This window comes from Bos javanicus, chromosome 20 (genome assembly GCF_032452875.1).
Source record: "Bos javanicus breed banteng chromosome 20, ARS-OSU_banteng_1.0, whole genome shotgun sequence".
Lineage (NCBI taxonomy): Eukaryota > Metazoa > Chordata > Mammalia > Artiodactyla > Bovidae > Bos > Bos javanicus.
The window spans coordinates 36,834,467-36,856,528 of record NC_083887.1 but is presented as its reverse complement, the minus strand read 5'-3'; the positions used below and the strand labels follow the sequence as shown (position 1 = coordinate 36,856,528).

Below are 22,062 nucleotides of genomic sequence, written 5' to 3'. Positions count from 1 at the left end.
AATACTTTATTATAAATTTATTTTAGTATTGTTCATGTCTTGATAACCTTGTTTTTCATATTTATACTTACAGTAGCTTAACGCAGAACTTGATATATAGTAGTTACATCTCTAAATAGTTAATAAAGAATTGTAACTAATGTCAGATAATCCTGATCTTATTTTTTTATTTGTAGTCATTTTTACACTAAACATTTAAAATTAAATATAATTTTTCATGAAATCAGTAGCCTACTGAATCGTTTTAGAATGGCAGAAACATTTAGCAAGTGGGTTCCCTGGTGGCCCAGACGGTGAGGAATCTGCCTGCAATGGGGGAGACCCAGGTTCCATCCCTGGGTCGGGAAGTGGCAACCCATTCCAGTATTCTTACCTGGAGAATCCCCTCGGACAGAGGAGCCTGGTGGGCTACAGTTCATGGGGTCACAAAGAGTTGGACACAACTGAGCAACTAGAAAAAAAGAATATGATTAAAACATCATTCTAGCTTGTTTCTATTAGTTTGATTTCCTTTGCATGTTATTTTAACACTCATTTCTTCCTGCAATGCTTAAGATATAATGAAAGTGAGATTTTTCAGCTGCTAAATTACATTCATGTGAATCTGCAATTTGTGCGAATCAGCCCAGTAGGGACATGGTAGTTTTGGATAGTTTACTGTTATCCTGGATGAATTGCATACAGCTGGGATGCTTTTGCAGAATGGCTGTCCAAAACTATTAGCTACCTGAGAGTAGAGAGATACCAATAAATTGAGATACTTAAAATAATAAAATAAGGTGTTGGGGAGTAAGTTAATTCACTTTTGCCAATAGAACATACAGAGCATCTTTACAGTATTTACAGAATACTTGGATTCCTGTATGTTTTACAGTGTACAGTGAGCTTGGTCCTACTCTTGGTAAAATACACAAAAATGATCCCCTTGGTCAGGGAGCTGCAGTTTACTGAATTAGTCTCATTTTGGTTTGTCCTTAGTAGACAGTGAGTAAAAAAATACTTTTTTTCCTCACAAATGTCTTTGCTTTTTTTTTTTTTCTTCTCGTTTTAATGAAGCAGCAGGTGATGACAGGAACCTCTCAGGGTAGAAAATCCTTACTATTGTAAAAAATGAAAAAGTTAAATTTTAAATTAAAAAGTTAAGAGACTTCCTTTGTGGTCCAGTGGTTAAGACTCAGTGCTTCCAATGGAGGGGGTACAGGTTCGATCCCTAGCCAGGGAACTAAGATCATGCATGCTGCCCAACATGGCTAAAAAATAAATAAAATTAGAACATTAAATTAAAAAGATAATTCACCTGGATGGGGCAAGTAGTTTGGAACATTCATCCACTGGGGAGGAACTCTAGATAGGTGGGTGGGTCATAGTTTCCAAATAGTCGGGGGACAGGTAAGCAAATAAAGGGCTGTACTTTATGGCCCTTTAGGGAGAGAGGCAGGGTCACTGCTTTATAAAGTGGGTGGTACTCATTGAATAATTTTACAGGCTTCAGAGGGTCTGGTTACATCAAGGAAAGAAAAATTGTGGAGCCTCAGTTGACTACTTTGCTCTAACTGTAGCTGTTACTTCTCTGCTTTGGATTCCTAAACTATTAAGTGAAGATAGTAGTATTTACTTCAGCTGTATTGGATATAGTTGAAATTTGCTAAAATAGTAGAACTTAATTGTTCTTACAAAAAAAAAAAGAAAGAAACACGGGATAAATATGTGGGGTGATGGTTGTGTTCATTGACTCCATGGGAAGAATTCTTTTTCAGTGTGTATTTGTACCAAATCATCACATTGTACACTTTACCTATCTTACAGTTTTGTCAATTATACCCCATTCAAGCTGAAGTAAAAAAGTTTCTGCTTCAGGGATTGTTAGAAAGATTGTTGTTGTCGTTCAGTCGCGTAGTCGTGTCCAACTCTTTGCGACCCCGTGGACTGCAGCACACCAGGCTTCTCTGTCCTTCACCATCTCCTGGAGTTTGCTCAAGTTCATGTCCATCGAGTCTGTGATGGAGTCGTGATGCCATCCAGCCATCTTGTTCTGTGTTGTCTCCTCCTCCTCCTGCCTTCAATCTTTGCCAGCCTCAGGGTCTTTACCAGTGAGTCAGCTCTTTGCATCAGGTGGCCAAAGTACTGGAGCTTCAACTTCAGCATTAGTCCTTCCAATGAACAGTCAGGGTTGATTTCCTTTAGGATTAACTGATTTGATCTCCTTGCAGTACAAGGGATTCTCAAGAGTCTTCTCCAACACCACAGTTCTAAAGTATGAATTCTTTGACACTCAGCCTTCTTGATAGTCCAACTCTCACATCCATGCATGGCTTCTGGAAAAACCATAGCTTTAACTATTCAGACCTTTAACTATTCATCACCTTGGCAAAGTGATGTCTCTGCTTTTTAATACAATGTAGGTTTGTCATAGCTTTCCTTCAAGGAGCAAGCGTCTTTAATTTCATGACTGCAGTCACCGCCTGCAGTGATTTTGGAGCCAAGAAAATAAAGTCTGTCACTGTTGTCATTCCAAAGAAGTCATAGGAGACCTAATAAAAATTGGCTTAAATAAGAAAAGTTTAGTATCACACCATGACAAGAGCTCTGGAATGGGACTCTTACATCTTCTGAATCCTGATATAAAGGACTTAAAGATTTTTCCCCTTTTTCTGCTTTGGCAGCTATAGAGTGTTGTCTTATCCTAAGCTCACTGTCCTCATGACTCAAAATTTTGTTAACATACAGATGATCACATCCACAGGCAGAAAGACTTTTGTGTAACTCTTCAGGAGTAAGAAAACCTTTCTCAAATGTACCTCTAGCTGACTTCCTCTCATATGTCATTAGCCGGTATTAGTGTGGTACATCAGTTGCAAAAACAGCCCTTGCAGGTCCACTATGGTTCACTTGAAGTCAAGCTTTACTTCTTCTAGACAGGAAGGGGCCCAGGATCAGGAGAATTGTGGTTTCCTTTGCAAGGAAAAAGGGAGAAGTGGCTGCTAATAGGTGACTAATGATGTGTGCCTTAGGGTTGATTCCTGATCGGTGTCAGAACTGCCCCTAAGACCTGAGTCTGCAGTCCACAAGTGTGGCCTCCCCGCCTTACTCCCCAGCCTCTCTCAGCTTCCCCGCCCTCCCTCACCCTAGAGGGTACAGAGGGAATTATTGGGGAGGCAGGATGAAGGTACGAGCCCAGCAGGCTCACTCTTAAATTTGGGCATTATCCTTCTCTTACTGTTTTCAACCTCCCCAGCATCAGAGTGCAGAACTGTTAACTCCTGACCCACCTCAGCCCAGAGGAGAGCACAAAAAAATTAATGTGACTGTGCCTTACATCTTCCTGGAGAGTTTTTTAATCTTCCATGTTTGAAATGACTGACTAGTTGTTGACGCTTGCTGCCTATTTCCTAGTTACGCACCCTGTCTATCCTAGCAACAAAAGACCCTAAATAGTGCAGCATTCCAGTAAGTCCCCTTTGATATTGCTTAACTTTGAGTGTATTATTCTTCACTATTAAATTTTTTAAAAAGTGTTAAAGATTATCTCAGGTTATTGAGGATGGTAGCAATCGAGAACAAGCCTTATTCGTATAATTAATTTCCTTCCTATGTTCCCTCCAGTTGCTGAATGAAATTATCAGAGGAGAAAGATTAGATTTCCTTGGATAAATTTGTTTTGTCTTTCCAAGGTAAAAACTCTGGAAACTTGATGTAACTCAGTTTTTCTCATAATTTTGGTGTCAAGTCTCTGGCCAAAAATCCAGTTTGGAAAAGTCAGAAAAGAAGGGAGTGCTGAATTTATAGTTTAAAATATTTAAAAGTGAGGTTACCTAAAATCTTATGTTTGAACACTTTCTTGTCACTTGCCACATCTTTTTACATACTGCACTCGTGGTTCATATACTCTTCACATGGTAATTTTGCTTAGCTTGTCTGTTAATATTTTCCCAGATTTGTATATTTTCTATATATATATATATATATAAATATATATGTATATATATATTTTTTGGCCACTCCATGTGGCTTGCAGGATCTTAGTTCCCCAACAAGGGATTAACTTGGGCCAACGCAGTGAAAACACCAAGTCCTAACCATGGGACAACAAGGAATTCCCTTCTATCATTATTCTTATTGGCTGTATTTTTTACTGTGTTGATATACAATAAATTCAGTGGTTTTCTCATTGTTGGGCATTTAGAGTGATAGTCTTTTGCTATTACTGGTAACACTTCTGTGTTATATCTTTTGTAATTTTGTTAGTTTTCAACATTTTAAATAATAAATTTTGAAGTCTAACTGTTGAAAAAAATTATTATGATCTTTTCAGAAGCAAGAGAAAGAGAGGAAGAAATGAACAGAGAGAAAGAATTAAGAAGGCAAAATGAAGATCTTGAACCGACATCTTCAGGCTCGAATGTGGCCAGAGCGTGCTCTAAATCATCTTCCAGGTGCTTGTCTTCACTGTCATTTTCTAAGTGTTAGTAACACAATTTAGGCAGAGTCCCTCATACTAAAAAGCTTGCATGATTTCTCCCATTTCAAGCAGTTGTAGATTTCTAGGACCACAACAAAGTCCTTTGTCACATTGTGAATCAATCAAATTTTTCTAAAGTATTCCAGATGTAGCATTAAAATCTATGCCTTTTGACTGCAGAGTATAACTGTGTAAAGTTGGAAAGATTGACAAGTTGGTTATTTTTTTCATGTTCATTTTGTCATTCACATCTTTTGTCCCTTTCCCCAAACTCCGTATTCATGATAACTTTTTTTGATAGGATCCTTTATAACTGAGGAAGAATTTAAACAGTGGCACATAGTAAAGTTTACTGAGTGATAGGAGAAAGCAGCCATTAAAATTAAAATTACCTTAAAGTGAAATTTAATACTATATAACATAATTACTGAGAACTTCAAGCAGTATAAATAGGTATCAGATCAGATCAGTCGCTCAGTCGTGTCCAACTCTTTGCGACCCCATGAATTGCAGCACGCCAGGCCTCCCTGTCCATCACCAACTCCTGGAGTTCACTCAGACTCACGTCCATCGAGTCAGTGATGCCATCCAGCCATCTCATCCTCTGTCGTCCCCTTCTGCTCCTGCCCCCAATCCCTTCCAGCATCAGAGTCTTTTCCAATGAGTCAACTCTTCACATGAGGTGGCCAAAGTACTGGAGTTTCAGCTTTAGCATCATTCCTTCCAAAGAAATCCCAGGGTTGATCTCCTTCAGAATGGACTGGTTGGATCTCCTTGCAGTCCAAGGGACTCTCAAGAGTCTTCTCCAACACCACAGTTCAAAAGCATCAATTCTTTGGCACTCAGCCTTCTTCACAGTCCAACTCTCACATCCATACATGACCACTGGAAAAACCATAGCCTTGACTAGACGAACCTTTGTTGGCAAAGTAATGTCTCTCCTTTTGAATATGCTATCTAGGTTGGTCATAACTTTCCTTCCAAGGAGTAAGCAAGCGTCTTTTAATTTCATGGCTGCAGTCACCATCTGCAGTGATTTTGGAGCCCAGAAAAATAAAATCTGACACTGTTTCCCCATCTATTTCCCATGAAGTGGTGGGACCGGATGCCATGATCTTAGTTTTCTGAATGTTGAGCTTTAAGCCAACTTTTTCACTCTCCACTTTCACTTTCATCAAGAGGCTCCAAATCTGGGTGGAGTAATACAAGAATTCTGTTGTTGAGGTATGTTTTAAATTGTCAAATTGGTTATATAGACTGTTTTTTGAGAATTCACTCTTTGGTTGCTCTGGGCCTTCGTTGCTGTGTGTGGGCTTTCTCCAGGTGCAGTGAGCAGGGGCTGCTCTCTGGTTGCGGTGTGTGGGCTTCTCATTACAGTGGCTCCCTTGTTGCAGGGCACAGGCTCTAGGTTTGGGGCTCAGTAGTTGGGGTGCACAGGCTTAGTTGCCCCAAAGCACGTGGGATCTTCCCAGACCAGGGATCAAATTTTGTCTCCTGCATTGGCGGGCAGATTCTTAACCACTGAACTGTCAGGGAAGCCCAGTGTTTTATGTTTCTCTTTATCCTGTACTTTTTTCCAGCTTTCTCTGTGTCCAGCACAAAATCTTGCTTATGGCAGATGTTCCATATATTTCTTTAGTTGGCTAATTAAGGGGAGAAAAGAAAGGAAGATGCTGCTGTACTAGTTTGTAATGGCCCTCATCACAAACTAGCGCAGACTGGATGGCTGAAACAACAGAAGTTTTTTCCCCCACAGTTCGAGAGGCTAGAAGTCCAGGATCAACATGAAGGTGGGGTTCACTGGCTTCTCTTCTTGGCTTGTAGATGGCCGTCTTCTCCCTATTTTTTCACGTTGTCTTCTGCCTAAGTTTTGTTCAAGTTTTCTCTTTTTATAAGGACATCAGTTATAATAGGGCCCGTCCCTACAGACGTCATTTAGCTTAATCATTTCTCTGAAGCTCTGTCTTTAAATATAGTCATACTCTGAGGTACTGCGAGTTAGGGCTTCAATATATGAATATTTTGAGGACACAATTCAGCCTGTAATAAAAACTGTTTGTAGTACTGGTGCCAGAAAAGGCCCCACAGCCCAGCCAAAAGCTGATCATATTCAGCCTGTGTTCCCAAGAGCAGCATGGGGGCACCGAGCTCAAAAGAGAAAAACAATGATGCAGAGAGAGAGGGGTGGAGAGAGAGAGTGAAAGCCAGTGAAGAACACCTGTCATCTCATAGGAAAACTGCTTAGAAATCTCTTTTGCCCTACTTTCTGATTAGTGGGTAAGGTTGGTGAGACAACTGGGGACTTGGGAAACAAAATAGTAAGGTAAATCTTTTTACATCTGTAACCAAGGAGTCAGTACTGTGTTATATGGAAATCCTTGGTGACTCAGTGGTAAAAAACCCTCATGCAATGTACGAGACTGGGGTTTGGTCCCTGGGTCGGGAAGATCCCCTGGAGAAGGAAATAGCAACACACCCCAGTATTCTTGCCTGGGAAATGCCATGGACAGAGGAGCCTGGTGAGCTACAGTCCATGGGGTCACAAGAGTCAGATAGGACTTAGTGAATAAACCACCAGTACAAGCACGTGGGATCTTAATTCCCTGACGATCGATTGAACCTGTGCCCTTTCTGCAGTGGAAGCATAGAGTCTTAACCACTAGACTGGCAGGGAAGTTCCTTTTCAGTTGTTATTGATATCAAGCATCATTCAGCTGATAGAGCACATCAGGGAACACAACAGACTTGAAATTCCTGCCTTCATGGAACTTATATAGTGAAGATACTTCATTAGATGGCAAAGACACTTTGACTCCTGTAAAATTATTTGATAGATTAATTGTTAAAATTGCAATTCTCAATCTTCTGGGAAGGGGTAGGCAGTAGGGGGATGGTGGATGGTGGTTGCTACAGAATGTGTAGAGGTGTTTGATAAAGACTTTAATGAGAGTATATAATAGTCCCTGTTGGATTCCCTGTGGCTCAGACTGTGAAGAATCTGACTGCAATGCAGAAGACTCAGGTTCGATCCCTGGGTCAGGAATATCCCCTGGAGAAGGGAATGGCAACCCACTCTAGTATTCTTGCCTGGAGAATCCCATGGACAGAGAAGCGGTGGGCTACAGTCCATGGGGTTGCAAAGAATCTGACACGACTGAGCGACTGACACTTTCGCCTCACTTATGACAGTCCTCTGATGTGTTGTTGGAGAAGGAAATGGCAACCCACTCCAGTTTTCTTGCCTGAAGAATCCCAGAGACGGAGGAGCCTGGTGGGCTGCCATCTATGGGGTCGCAAAGAGTCAGACACGACTGACGCAACTTAGCAGCAGCAGCAGCAGCTGATGTATTGGGTAGAAAAATAGTTGAGATTCAATAGGATACTGCCTAGAATAAGGTATCTTTTACAGTCCAGGGAAGCTACATTTAACAATTTTAGCAACTCAGCATACTTGGATTAGCACTGAGAAATAATTTGTATTTCAGACAATGTATTGAAACCTTTTGCGGTAATACTCATTTCTTACTTTATTTGCTCCTGTGACAGGGATTGTATTCACACACAGTGAATAGAGGCGTTGGTTCTCTCTGTGGTTTTCTTTGTTACAGTGTAGTATTCTGTAGTTTTTCTTCCACAGTTGTTCTGCTGGTTCATGAGGATTATCTGATGGGCCTCTAACATACAATTGCTCTGAGTTTTTGTCTTTGACTTTTAACTGTATTTAGATAGGATAGATAAGAGAAGTTTTTTACTTTTTTAAGATTAAATGGTATTTGAAGGCAGTTCTTGAGAAACACATGGTAATCCTGAATGTGCATCTCCTAGCATTAGAGCTTTGAAACATCTGAAGCAGAAAGGGAAAGAGCTGAAAGGAGAAATAGGCATGTCTGCATTTAGTGTGAGATATCAGTGTTCATGTCTGTGACTGATGGACAGTGAGCTATGAGTCAGCAAGGAGAGAAAGGACCTTAAGGATGCCTTCACCCAATACCTTTGATTGACATCTACAGAACACTCAGCTCGACAATGGGAATTCTTATTTTTTTCAAGTTTACATAAAATATGCAAGACTGACCATATCGTGGACCATAATACACAACTCACAAAATTTCAAAGAAAAAACTCATACAAAACATGTCCTCTAACAATAATAGATGAAAGAATATTACTCTGCCTGAAAAAAATGAATATGTTTGAAAAATATAATCAAAATTTTTTTGTTTATTTTTTAATCATACAATTAACAATTAAAATGTGTTTTTTGACATTACTTAAGAAAGAAATATATATATAATTCAAAAGATAAATATTTGAGCCACACAATTAATGTTTGGATTACAAATTTAAAAATATTTTAAAAAACTCAGTGTTAAAAGGAAAAACAGAGCTTCCTGAGAAATCAATACTATCTCCAGAGTATGTTCTTTTTTGTAGCAAAGGCAATGAGTTTCTGTTTCTGTATTTTCAGGGATACAAGTAGCAGTGAAAGTGACGAGAGTTCTGACTCTTCTGATGATGAATTAATTGGCCCCCCTTTACCCCTTAAAATGGTGGAAGAACCAGTTAATCCTATGCAGGAAGGTGTTCTTGGTCCTTTACCTCCACCTCTTGCAGAAGATGTGGAAGAAGAAGATGATGATGATGGTGATTCAGAAGAGGAGGAAGTAAGTATTTCAGTGGTAATTTAAGAAATTGCTTATATGTGGAATCTTAAAAAATGGGACAAATGAACTTATTTGAAAAACAGAAATAGAGTCACAGATGTAGAAAACAAACTTAGGGTTACTGAGGGGGAAAGGTTGGGGAGGGATAAATTGGGGGATTGGGATTGACATATGCAAACTACTATATATAAAATTGATAACTAATAAGAACCTACTGTATAGCACAGGGAACTCTGCTTAGTACTCTGTAATGATTTATATACTCATGTTCCCTCATATCTCAGTTGGTAAAGAATCTTCCTGCAATGCAGGAGACCTGGGTTTGATTCCTGAGTTGGTAAGATTCCCCTAGAGACAGGAAAAAAATCTTCAATAGAAACCAAGTTTTCTGGCATGTTGGTTGTGGAGTTCTAGCCTTCAGAACTGTGAGAAAATAACTTTCTGATCTTTAAGCCACCCAGTCTATGGTGTTTTGTTATGGTGGCCTCAGCTGACTAATGCAGGTTCGTGTGGCTGACAATGGGCTGAGGAAGAGAGAACAGAAAAGTCAGACGGGTGTTTTGAGGAGAAATGATGTTGCCATAGTGAGGCCCTAAACGTGTGCAAGTACATGATATCATGGGCTTCCCTGGTGGCGCAGTTGGTAAAGAATTTGCCTGCTGTTTCAGGAGACGTAAAAGACATAGGTTCAACCCTTGGGTCAGGAAGATTCCCTGGAGTAGGCACTGGCAACCTACTCCAGTGTTCTTGCCTAGAAAATTCCATGGACAGTGGAGCCTGGCAGGCTATAGTCCATGGGGTCACAAAGAGTTGGACATGATTGAGCATGCATATACAGTTGATATTGTGGTGAAATTGTCATGTGATTTATGTGTAGCTGAGTTTTCTTACTAGAGGGAAATGGAAAGATGAGGCTAATGAGATCAGATCCAGAGAAGAAATACAGCAGTCCCCCCTTATTCAGGGGGGATATGTTTCAAGACCCCAGTAGATTTCTGAAACTGTGGATGGTACCTAACCTTATGTATGCTGTGTTTTTCCTATACATGCATACCTATGATAAAGTTTAATTTATAAATTAGGTACATTGAGAGACTAACAACAGTAACTTAGAACATATATATCAATATATTGTAATAAAAGTTACTGGCATACTTTGGAGATAAATGCTGGTTGGATTCCAGACCACCATAATGAAGCAAATGTTGCAATACAGCAGGTTACAAGAACTTCTTGGTTTCCCAGTGAAGATAAAAGTATGTTTGCACTATAGTCTGTTAAGTGTGCAGTGCAGCATTATATTTAAAACAAGGTACATATGTTAATTTAAAAATACATTATTGCTAAAAACCCTTAACTACTGTCTGAGCCTTCAGTGAATTGTAATCTCTTTACTGGTGGAGGGTTTGAAATATTGTGAAATTTACCAAAACATGACATGGAGACATGAATTGAGAAAAAGCATTGGAAAAATTGTGCCAATAGACTTGTTCCAAGCAGAGCTGACACAAAATCTTCAATTTTTAAAAACTCAATAAAGGACATTAATACAAGGTATGCCTGTATGTGAATGTGGTCTTTCCTTCTCTCCCAAAATATGCTATTGTGCAGATACAATGTTTTTTTCCATCTTAACTAAGCATTTTTCATGCACTATGGCTATAACTTGGCGTTTGAGGCACGACAGCAAAACTAGCATGAGTTTCTTTTGGTTTCTTCACAGTTTCACAGATAGATTGGTTCTTACTGTAGATCTTAGCAACCTCCACATACCGTTTTTTTTCCTTTCAAGTTGAGTACTTTTTAACTTTTCACCTGTTGTAGGAAGCGGGACCCCCTCTAAGGCCTCAGGAGTGGGTTCTTGTCTAACACTCAGAAAAGAATTATCTGAGGAAGACATGTGCTGACAAAGCAAGAGACTTTATTGGAAAGGGCGCCCAGGCAGAGAGCATCTGGGAGAACTGCTCTGCCTGGTGTCTCCCAGTCTCGGTTTTATGGTGATGGGATTAGTTTCCGGGTTGTCTTTGGCTAATCAGTCTGACTCGTCCTTCCTGGTTGGCATACTCATTGCTCAGCCAAGACGGATGCCAGCAAGAAGGGTTTGGGGACATGGTCAGAAACATGGCGTCTCCCTTTGACCTTTCCCAGACTCTTCTGGTTGTTGGTGGCTTATTAGTTCAGTGTTCCTTACTAGGACCTTCTATCATAAAATAACTCACACAAATGGTTGCTATGGTGCCTGGCCAGGGTGGGCAGTGTCAGTCAGTGTGCTTCTCCTAAGACTCCCCTGAGAGACTTCATACAGAAGATACTTCTTGGGAATTGGGGCAGAGGTCTCTTTCTTCTGTAACTTCTTTCTGCTGTGCATGGGCGTAGTCCTGCCTAGCAGAGCAGAAGTCTCGCTCTACTTGATCTAAACTGAGGTATTACATATCTGAAAGCAGCTTCCACCCTTGTAGTAACATCAGTTTGGTTTGGAACTCTTGGAGCCTCCTGGAGATAAACTTTGTAAGGAGTTGGAGTATACAAGGGCCAAATAGGAGGCCTTTAATAAGATAAGTGATCGCTGGACCCAGAAACGGCAGGAGCCAAGAAGGGAAAGGAGAACTCCATACACCTGTTGAACTCAAATCCCAGATCTTTGTTGCCTGTTCCAAGCAAGCACTTTATAGCTTCTCTTAGGCATATGCAAATTGCCAGCATCCCTCTTGCACTTTGGGGCCATTATTAAGTAAAATGAGAATTACTTGAACACAAACAGTGATACCTTGACAGACGACTAAAGTGACTGATGGTAGGATATGTCCTACAAAGGAATGGTGTACTTGCTGGGCAGGAAGGAAAAGGATAGCTTGAGATTTTGTCTTGTTGCTCAGGAAGGCATACAATTTAAAACTCACAAATTGTTTGTTTCTGGAACTTTCCATCCAATAGTATTTTCATACCAAGGGGAACTGAAATCGAGGAAAACAAAAACCAAGGATAAAAGGGAATGCCTGTACTTTCTGAAGGATGTGGAATTTGAACGAGCCTTGTAGAGGGTAACGTTTTGATGGGTGAGGTGGGAGGAGCCCCCCTCCAATCTAGGAAGAGTGAATGTTTGAAACAAGGGCACAGTGCACAAGATTAGATTCGGGAAGATGGGAAAGTCAACTTGTCTAGAATATAGTGTTAGTGAAGACGGAACCTTTAACTTGGAACTGATATGTGAGTAAACCCAAAGTGCAGCTAGGCAGAGAAGGGAAAACATGCTTGGGTCTGGGTCTCAGAAGCCTGATTGGAAGCTTTAGTTTCTCATGGCTGTAACTGAAGTGTATCAGGAGACTGAATGACAGCTTTCTGTTTTTTTTGTATGGTGTGCCTTTCCTCTTGTAAACGTAGTAAACAGAAAATGCTGATTGAATAACGTGTGGGTCACAGCAAGGCTGTTGGTGATTTGTGCCAGTACAGCTTCAGTTTTAAAGTATGCACTGTCTGATAATGGTGGCTCAGACAGTAAAGCGTCTGCCTGCAATGTGGGAGACCCGGGTTTGATTCCTGGGTCGGGAAGATCCCTTGGAGAAGGAAATGGCAGTCCACTCTAGCACTCTTGCCTGGAAAATCCCATGGATGGAGGAGCTTGATAGGCTACAGTCCATGGGGTCGCAGAGTTGGACACGACTGAGCGACTTCATAGCTAAGTCAGTAAAGCCAGTAAAGAATCTGCCTGCAATGCAGGATACCCAGGTTCGATCCTTGGGTCAGAAAGATCCTCTAGAGAATGAAATGGCAACCCACTGCAGTATTCTTGCCTGGAAAATTCCATGGACAGAGGAGCCTGGTGGGCTACAATCCATGGGGTTGCAAAAGTCAGACTTGACTTAGTGACTAAACCACCAGCAGTTGATAATGGAGTACTTGTTAGCATTGTGAATGGATTAAGTCTGAAGCTTTAGATTGGAGATAAAATAAAAGTGGGAGGTTTCTTGTTTCCATTTCTCCTATTTTTCTTTGCAATATATATCACAACCAACATTTTAAAGACTAAGACAGAGATGGTAGGTGAAGCAGATAGCTTGGATATTTGGAAACATTGTGAATGTGGCTTTGCAGTGGCCTTCCTAGATTCAGGTAAATTATATTGGTCTTGAATTGAGGTCTTCGGTTTTCAGACATAATGAGTGGCAACCTCAGTCTCTTTTTTAAGTTCTGAGTGACAACAAAGTTTTATACTGTATTATATTTGATAAGTGGGTTATTGGCAGCCTTCTAGATCAAGCAATAGTAATGGCACCCCACTCCAGTACTCTTGCCTGGAAAATCCCATGGACGGAGGAGCCTGGAAGGCTGCAGTCCATGGGGTCACTGAGGGTTGGACACGACTGAACGACTTCACTTTGACTTTTCACTTTCATGCACTGGAGAAGGAAATGGCAACCCACTCCAGTATTCTTGCCTGGAGAATCCCAGGGACGGGAGAGCCTGGTGGGCTGCCGTCTATGGGGTTGCACAGAGTTGGACACGACTGAAGCGATTTAGCAGCAGCAGCAGCAGACAGACAAATTAGCATGATTCATTGTAGGTAGTTTACATAGCAGTGTTGGGCTGACGTTTTAATGTTGAGTTCAAATGTTTCTGGCCTTTTAAAGAATTTTTTGTGGTTGGTTGGACTTAGAGTCTGGTAATTCTTTGCTTGTTGATTCAGAAACTGAATTTAGTTCCTTCAGGAAATCAGTTTGAGGTAATACTAAACAAAATTATAGGAGAATGTTTTATACAGCAGAATGCTAGCTATATTTTTTACAACTTGAAATATATCAGAATTGTCCTGTCTGCTTACTGAGGCTGTTAACCATTCTGTGGGTGCCCTTGACTTCCTCTCCTTTTTTTTTATCACCATCACCCTTTTGTATCTTTCGTTTCACGCTTTTGTCTCTCTACTTGCTCTTGGCTCTTAACCTGCAAGCATGCAGTTTCCCCTCCAACCTCTTTTCCAGTTTGCTCCTTTGCCACGTTTACTGTGTCACTCCACAGTTTCTCCTTGTCTTTGTTCTCAGTTTCTGCCCTTACCGTTTCACAGAGATGACAAAATCCAAATATCCAAAGACCCTTTCTCAGGTCTCATTCTGTATCTACCTCTGCATTATTGGACAATGTTGACTTCTTCCTTGAAACTCTTCCCTTGCTATTTCTCTGTTGGTTGCTGCCTATCTCTGACTATTTTTTCAACAGATATTTGTTGGGCACACATCTTCTGAGTCACATATTTTCTAGATGTTAGGGATATAGCAGAAAATAATGCAGACAAATCCCTGCTTTGATGGTGCTTACATTTCTGCTAGGGCCTCTTTTACAACTTAATATTTCCTTATGTTTCTCCAGTCATAAGCATTCCCTGAGAGTATACATCCTTATCTCCCTTAACATTTCATATGCAGCCTTGGGGGAGTTTCTTACATCTTCTTATACTCATGACTCCTATTCATTCAGAGCAACTGGAAGCATTACTTCATTTCATTTGAACTTTGGATCCAGTTTTCTAATCACTCATGACACACGTCCATATTTAATCTCCAGAGGTGAAGAGGTAAGGTGAAGTCTCTCAGTCATGTCCAACTCTTTGAGACCCTGTGGACTGTAGCCCACCAGGCTCCTCCGTCCATGGGATTCTTCAGGCAAGAATACTGGAGTGGGTGGCCATTTCCTTCTCCAGGGGATCTTCCCGACCCAGGGATCGAACCCAGGTTTCCCGCATTGGAGGCAGACTCTTTAACTTCTGAGCCACCAGGGAAGCCCTAAATTCAACATCTAAGATCACTCAGGCTTTTGTTTTCTCCTACTAAAGTTTTGCTGTTGTCACTTGTCTTTTGCCTCTGATTTTCAGTCCCTTCCCTGCTGCAGGATTAAACTCCTGGTAATACACGTCATATTGCCAGTAATAGTACTCGTTCCCTAGATGAGGAAAAATAAACTACTACAGCAAGCAGGTGCGACTCCTGGGAATTCCTGAATGCAACTCGATTTTTTTGTTGTTCAGAAACTTGCAAAGCAGTGTGGCTTTTTAGAGAGACATTCTATTATATTTGTAGGAAAGTAACCACATTTACACACTTGAATGGTTAAATATTTCAGCAAGTGTTATTGAAATTAAGGATAAGTATTTTTAATGGCTCAATGATTCTTAATCTGAATGTAAGAATCATATTTGGTACAATTTAAAAAATGTATATTTATAGGTTCTATAATTCAGAGGTCAGGTCAGTAGGACTAGGGTGAACCGGCCCCAGCTCCTGCAATCTGTGTTACAACAAAAGTCTTCATAGTACCCCAGTGTTCATCACAGCATTGTTTACAATAGTTAGGACATGGAAGCAACCTAGATGTCCATTGGCAGATGAATGGATAAGAAAGCTGTGGTACATACACACAATGGAATATTACTCAGCTATTAAAAAGAATGCATTTGAATCAGTTCTAATGAGGTAGATGAAACTGGAGCCTATTATACAGAGTGAAATAAGTCAGAAAGAAAAACACCAATACAGTATATTAATGCATATATATGGAATTTAGAAAGATAATGATGACCCTACATGTGAGACAGCATAAGAGACACAGATATAAAAACAGACTTTTGGACTCTGAGGGAGAAGGTGAGGGTGGGATGATTTGAGAGAATAGCACTGAAACATGTGTATTACCGTATATGAAACAGATCGCCAGTCCAGGTTCGATGCATGAGACAGGGCGCTCAGGGCCTGTGTACTGGGACGACCCTGAGGGATGGGATGGGGAGGGAGGTGGGAGGGGGATTCAGGGTGGGGAACACATGTACATCCATGGCTGATTCATGTGAATGTATGGCAAAAATCCCTACAATATTGTAAAGTGATTAACCTCCAATTAAAATAAATTTTTTAAAAAAGTCTTTTTACAAAAAAAAAAAAGGCTTCTACCAAAAAAAAAATTTTTTTTGTAAAAAAAAATTTACCAAAAAAACGTCTTCATAGGTTATTCTGATGTACCTCTTCCCAAACCATTTGTGACTTCTCACTTACATAGTCACAGTTGGGGTCATAGGTTAACTAAATTAGGTTACCTTCATAGGTTCTGATCAGTATCATGCCTCATGGATACTTATGGATATGGGTTATTGCTTACAAAATGATATTTTCTTAAAAGAAGGATATGGAATTGCTGCCCTGCTTCTCTGTGCTAATGAAGCCCCTTTGAAGTGTCCATATAACACTTACTTAAGAACATTCTTTCTCCCAAATAGCTTAGAGGTAACATTTATTTTGATTTTTATTTTGTGAAAAATGTTTCTTTAATGACATGTGAAGGTCGGTGTCTCTAAGTGTTTGTGTTTAATTGCTTCCGAAGATGACTTGGGAGAGATGGTAAACTCCTGTCCTTTTGAATCTTACTCATTTTTACATTCTTTTGTGCCTATCTTGAATTACACTTATTATAACTGTCAAATTTTGTGAAGCGCTGTGACCAGGTAGATACTCTAGAAATTGAGGCAGTAGCTCTGATAGTTACTGAGACTATTATTACTAAATATCGGGAGGCTTCAGTTCAGTTCAGTTCAGTCGCTCAGTCGTGTCCGACTCTTTGTGACCCCGTGAATCGCAGCACACAAGGCCTCCCTGTCCATCACCAACTCCTGGAGTTCACCCAGACTCATGTCCATCGAGTCAGTGATGCCGTCCAGCCATCTCATCCTCTGTCGTCCCCTTCTCCTCCTGCCCTCGATCCCTCCCAGCATCAGAGTCTTTTCCAGTGACTCAGCTCTTCGCATGAGGTGGCCAAAGTACTGGAGTTTCAGCTTCAGCATCATTCCTTCCAAAGAAATCCCAGGGCTGATCTCCTTCAGAATGGACTGGTTGGATCTCCTTGCAGTCCAAGGGACTCTCAAGAGTCTTCTCCAGCACCACAGTTCAGAAGCATCAATTCTTCGGCGCTCAGCCTTCTTCACAGTCCAACTCTCACATCCATACATGACCACAGGGAAAACCATAGCCTTGACTAGATGGACCTTTGTTGGCAAAGTAATGTCTCTGCTTTTCAATATGCTGTCTAGGTTGGTCATAACTTTCTTTCCAAGGAGTAAGCGTCTTTTAATTTCATGGCTGCAGTCACCATCTGCACTGATTTTGGAGCCCAGAAAAATAAAGTCTGACACTGTTTCCACTGTTTCCCCATCTATTTCCCATGAAGTGATGGGACCAGATGCCATGATCTTCATTTTCTGAATGTTGAGCTTTAAGCCAACTTTTTCACTCTCCACTTTGACTTTTATCAAGAGGCTTTTTAGTTCCTCTTCACTTTCTGCCATAAGGGTGGTGTCATCTGCATATCTGAGGTTATTGATATTTCTCCCAGCAATCTTGATTCCAGCTTGTGTTTTTTCCAGTCCAGCGTTTCTCATGATGTACTCTGCATATAAGTTAAATAAGCAGGGTGACAATATACAGCCTTGACGTACTCCTTTTCCTATTTGGAACCAGTCTATTGTTCCATGTCCAGTTCTAACTGCTGCTTCCTGACCTGCATACAAATTTCTCAAGAGGCAGGTCAGGTGGTCTGGTATTCCCATCTCTTTCAGAATTTCCCACAGTTGATTGTGATCCACACAGTCAAAGGCTTTGGCATAGTCAATAAAGCAGAAATAGATGTTTTTCTGGAACTCTCTTGCTTTTTCCATGATCCAGTAGATATCGGCAATTTGATCTCTGGTTCCTCTGCCTTTTCTAAAACCAGCTTGAACGTCAGAAAGTTCACGGTTCATGTATTGCTGAAGCCTGGCTTGGAGAATTTTGAGCATTACTTTACTAGTGTGTGAGATGAGTGCAATTGTGCTGTAGTTTGAGCATTCTTTGGCATTGCCTTTCTTTGGGATTGGAATGAAAATGGACCTTTTCCAGTCCTGTGGCCAGTGCTTAGTTTTCCAAATTTGCTGGCATATTGAGTGCGACACTTTCACAGCATCATCTTTCAGGATTTGAAATAGCTCAACTGGAATTCCATCACCTCCACTAACTTTGTTCATAGTGATGCTTTCTAAGGCCCACTTGACTTGACATTCCAGGATGTCTGGCTCTAGGTCAGTGATCACACCATCGTGATTATCTGGGTCGTGAAGATCTTTTTTGTACAGTTCTTCTGTGTATTCTTGCCATCTCTTCTTAATATCTTCTGCTTCTGTTAGGTCCATACCATTTCTGTCCTTTATTGTGCCCATCTTTGCATGAAATGTTCACTTGGTAGCTTAAAGATGTTTATTTATTTTTTTTTTAATTAGTACCATGACTTCTGGGATTCTAGCCTCAGGAAATTTGGAAAAAGCTTTATGCACAAAGATGTTTATCACAGCACTGCATGTTGTAGTGGTTTTCAGAATGTGTTCCGTGGAACACTATTGAAGGGTGGTTTTGGTGGGGTTGGGCCCTTCCCCTATATTCAACAAGGCTAGCTCTTTTTTATATTAGGCTTGCTCAGAGCTTTCTCTTGGCAGAAAGTTTCCATATCTAAAAAACCTGAAAATAACTGAAATATTGGAATAATTAAAAATAATGTAAATAAATACCTGATAATGGGGGAAGGACCAGCAAACTGTTATGTAGTCATATGAAAGTATTATGTAGTCTTTAGGCATGTTAAGCGTTTTCAGTAGCGCTACGGAGAGGACATAAAACTATATGGACATTATGATTTTAAAATTTTAAATATTACACGTGTATGGTAAAAAGTCCTCCCATTGCTTCCTTCTATATTATAGGAGTGAGAATAATGTTTATTTCTGCCGTCTATTTTTCTGTTCTTTTCCAGTTTCCACATTGATCATAAACTGTGCCTGTCATTAGAAACAAATGATGGGATTACAAAAATAAGGCAATTGTGATCTTAATTTAAAAATTTAGGTCAGGGACTTCCCTGATGGTCAAGTGGCCAAGATTCCAACCTCCCAAAGCAGGTGGCCCGGGTTTGATCCCTGGTATGGGAACTGGATCCCACAGGCCACAACTAAGAGTTCATATGTTGCAACTAAGACCCAGTGCAGCTCCCCCCGCAGCCCCCATCCCACCACCCCCATAAAAAGAAAAATCTAGGACAGGTATAGAACAAACCCAAAGGGAACAGTACTGGATATAAAATGTCTTTTAAGTATTTGTGAATAAACTTGTTTTTGTATGTTTTACCTTGTTCCAAAAAAGATTTAGAGATGACATGCTATAAGAAAGCATACATTAGGAAGAATGAATGATAAAAGGGAAACCAAGGTACACAAATAAGATTAATATAAAAAAACAGGAAACAAGGTTCTCAGTACTTACTAAGGATAAGCCACAACCTAGTCACCATTGTTTATTCCTTTCCTTCCTTATTACTCTACATCCAATCTCTTAATTCTTTAACTAGTCTTACTAGCTCTGTCTCCAAACTATATACCATTTCTGTCTCCATTACTACCACCTTAGTCTAATCTTATATCACTTCAATGTGATTAGCTATGTTAAGTCATCTCTCAATTTCCACTGTTGACTGGACTTCTATGATTGTAGTCTCGTCAATAAAATACAGATACAGGGAGGCAATATAGAGTAGTGATTAGAGAAATGGACTTTAAAGCCAGATGGAGCTCTTTAACTTTCAAGCTGTGTGACTTTGGGAATTACTTATAATTGTACAAAAAAGATCTTCACGACCCAGATAATGATGATGATGTGATCACTGACCTAGAGCCAGACACCCTGGAATGTCAAGTCAAGTGGGCCTTAGAAAGCATCACTATGAACAAAATTAGTGGAGGTGATAGAATTCCAGTTGAGCTATTTCAAATTCTGAAAGATGATGCTGTGAAAGTGTCGCACTCAATATGCCAGCAAATTTGGAAAACTAAGCACTGGCCACAGGACTGGAAAAGGTCCGTTTTCATTCCAATCCCAAAGAAAGGCAATGCCAAAGAATGCTCAAACTACAGCACAATTGCACTCATCTCACACGCTAGTAAAGTAATGCTCAAAATTCTCCAAGCCAGGCTTCAGCAATACATGAACCGTGAACTTTCTGACGTTCAAGCTGGTTTTAGAAAAGGCAGAGGAACCAGAGATCAAATTGCCGATATCCACTGGATCATGGAAAAAGCAAGAGAGTTCCAGAAAAACATCTATTTCTGCTTTATTGACTATGCCAAAGCCTTTGACTGTGTAGATCACAATCAACTGTGGGAAATTCTGAAAGAGATGGGAATACCAGACCACCTGACCTGCCTCTTGAGAAATTTGTATGCAGGTCAGGAAGCAACAGTTAGAACTGGACATGGAACAACAGACTGGTTCCAAATAGGAAAAGAAGTACATCAAGGCTATATATTGTCACCCTGCTTATTTAACTTATATGCAGAGTACATCATGAGAAACGCTGGACTGGAAAAAACACAAGCTGGAATCAAGATTGCTGGGAGAAATATCAATAACCTCAGATATGCAGATGACACCACCCTTATGGCAGAAAGTGAAGAAGAACTAAAAAGCCTCTTGATGAAGGTGAAAGTGGAGAGTGAAAAAGTTGGCTTAAAGCTCAACATTCAGAAAATGAAGATCATGGCATCTGGTCCCATCACTTCATGGGAAATAGATGGGGAAACAGTGGAAACAGTGTCAGACTTTATTTTTCTGGGCTCCAAAATCACTACAGATGGTGACTGCAGCCATGAAATTAAAAGATGCTTACTTCTTGGAAGGAAAGTTACAACCAACCTAGATAGCATATTAAAAAGCAGAGACATTACTTTGCCAACAAAGGTTCGTCTAGTTAAGGCTATGGTTTTTCCAGTGGTCATGTATGGATGTGAGAGTTGGACTGTGAAGAAGGCTGAGTGCTGACGAATTGATGGCTTTGAACTGTGGTGTTGGAGAAGACTCTTGAGAGTCCCTTGGACTGCAAGGAGATCCAACCAGTCCATTCTGAAGGAGATCAGCCCTGGGATTTCTTTGGAAGGAATAATGCTAAAGCTGAAACTCCAGTACTTTGTCCACCTCATGCGAAGAGTTGAGTCATTGGAAAAGACTCTGATGCTGGGAGGGATTGGGAGCAGGAGGAGAAGGGGATGACAGAGGATGAGATGGCTGGATGGCATCACTGACTCGATGGACGTGAGTCTGGGTGAACTCCAGGAGTTGGTGATGGACAGGGAGGCCTGGTGTGCTGCGATTCATGGGGTCGCAAAGATTAGACATGACTGAGCGACTGAACTGAACTGAACTGACTTCTCTAACCTCTCTGTCTTTCTTTCCTCCTTTGTAAAACAGAGCTAATAAAACACCTAATTCGGTGGTCTGGATGGTTGAGTAAATGAACAAATATATATATATAAAGCCCTTAGAATGGTGCCTGGTATTTATCATTACGATCCTCTCTTTTAATATATAACAAAAATGGAATTTAAAATAGTTAACATGATTCCTAAGAAAATATTTTAAAATGAAACTAAAAGGAAACTTTAATATTGTATTAAATGATTCATTCATGCTTCACACCACCAGTCAGTGTTATACATAATTAAGGAGCACTAGAGGTATTCCCTTTAAAATTAAGAATAAAAGGTGGTAACTGTCACATTATTATATTATTCCAGACATTTTTGCTAAACAAACTGAAATAATCAAGACTATATATTAGAAAAAAGTGAGAATATTATTGTATTTGATATGAAGCTACCTAAAACAAAAAGGGACTAATCAAAGCAGAATTGATAGTGTCTAAGTTTAAAGGGTTAAAATTGAAAAACCCGTTTTACAACAGGAATAGCAGCAACAAAACATAACAACCTTCAGATGAGAGAATATAAATAACACTGTAACGTTTTTCGGTACAAAGAAGAATTGAATAAGAACCACTGAACAAACAGTAATTACTAATTTTTTTTTCCCACAAAGGTTAGTTTGCCCTGTT

At 40.2% G+C, this 22,062-nt stretch overlaps 1 protein-coding gene across 1 annotated transcript in view; it reads left to right on the top strand.

Moving 5' to 3' along the window:
* Nucleotides 1–22,062, top strand: part of WDR70 (WD repeat domain 70) — a 277,914-nt gene that overhangs the window by 7,794 nt on the left and 248,058 nt on the right. The window contains exons 4-5 of the mRNA XM_061393692.1: nucleotides 4,313–4,433; nucleotides 8,928–9,123. Coding sequence (XP_061249676.1) covers nucleotides 4,313–4,433; nucleotides 8,928–9,123 — 317 coding nt within the window. The remainder of the gene's footprint in view (nucleotides 1–4,312; nucleotides 4,434–8,927; nucleotides 9,124–22,062) is intronic.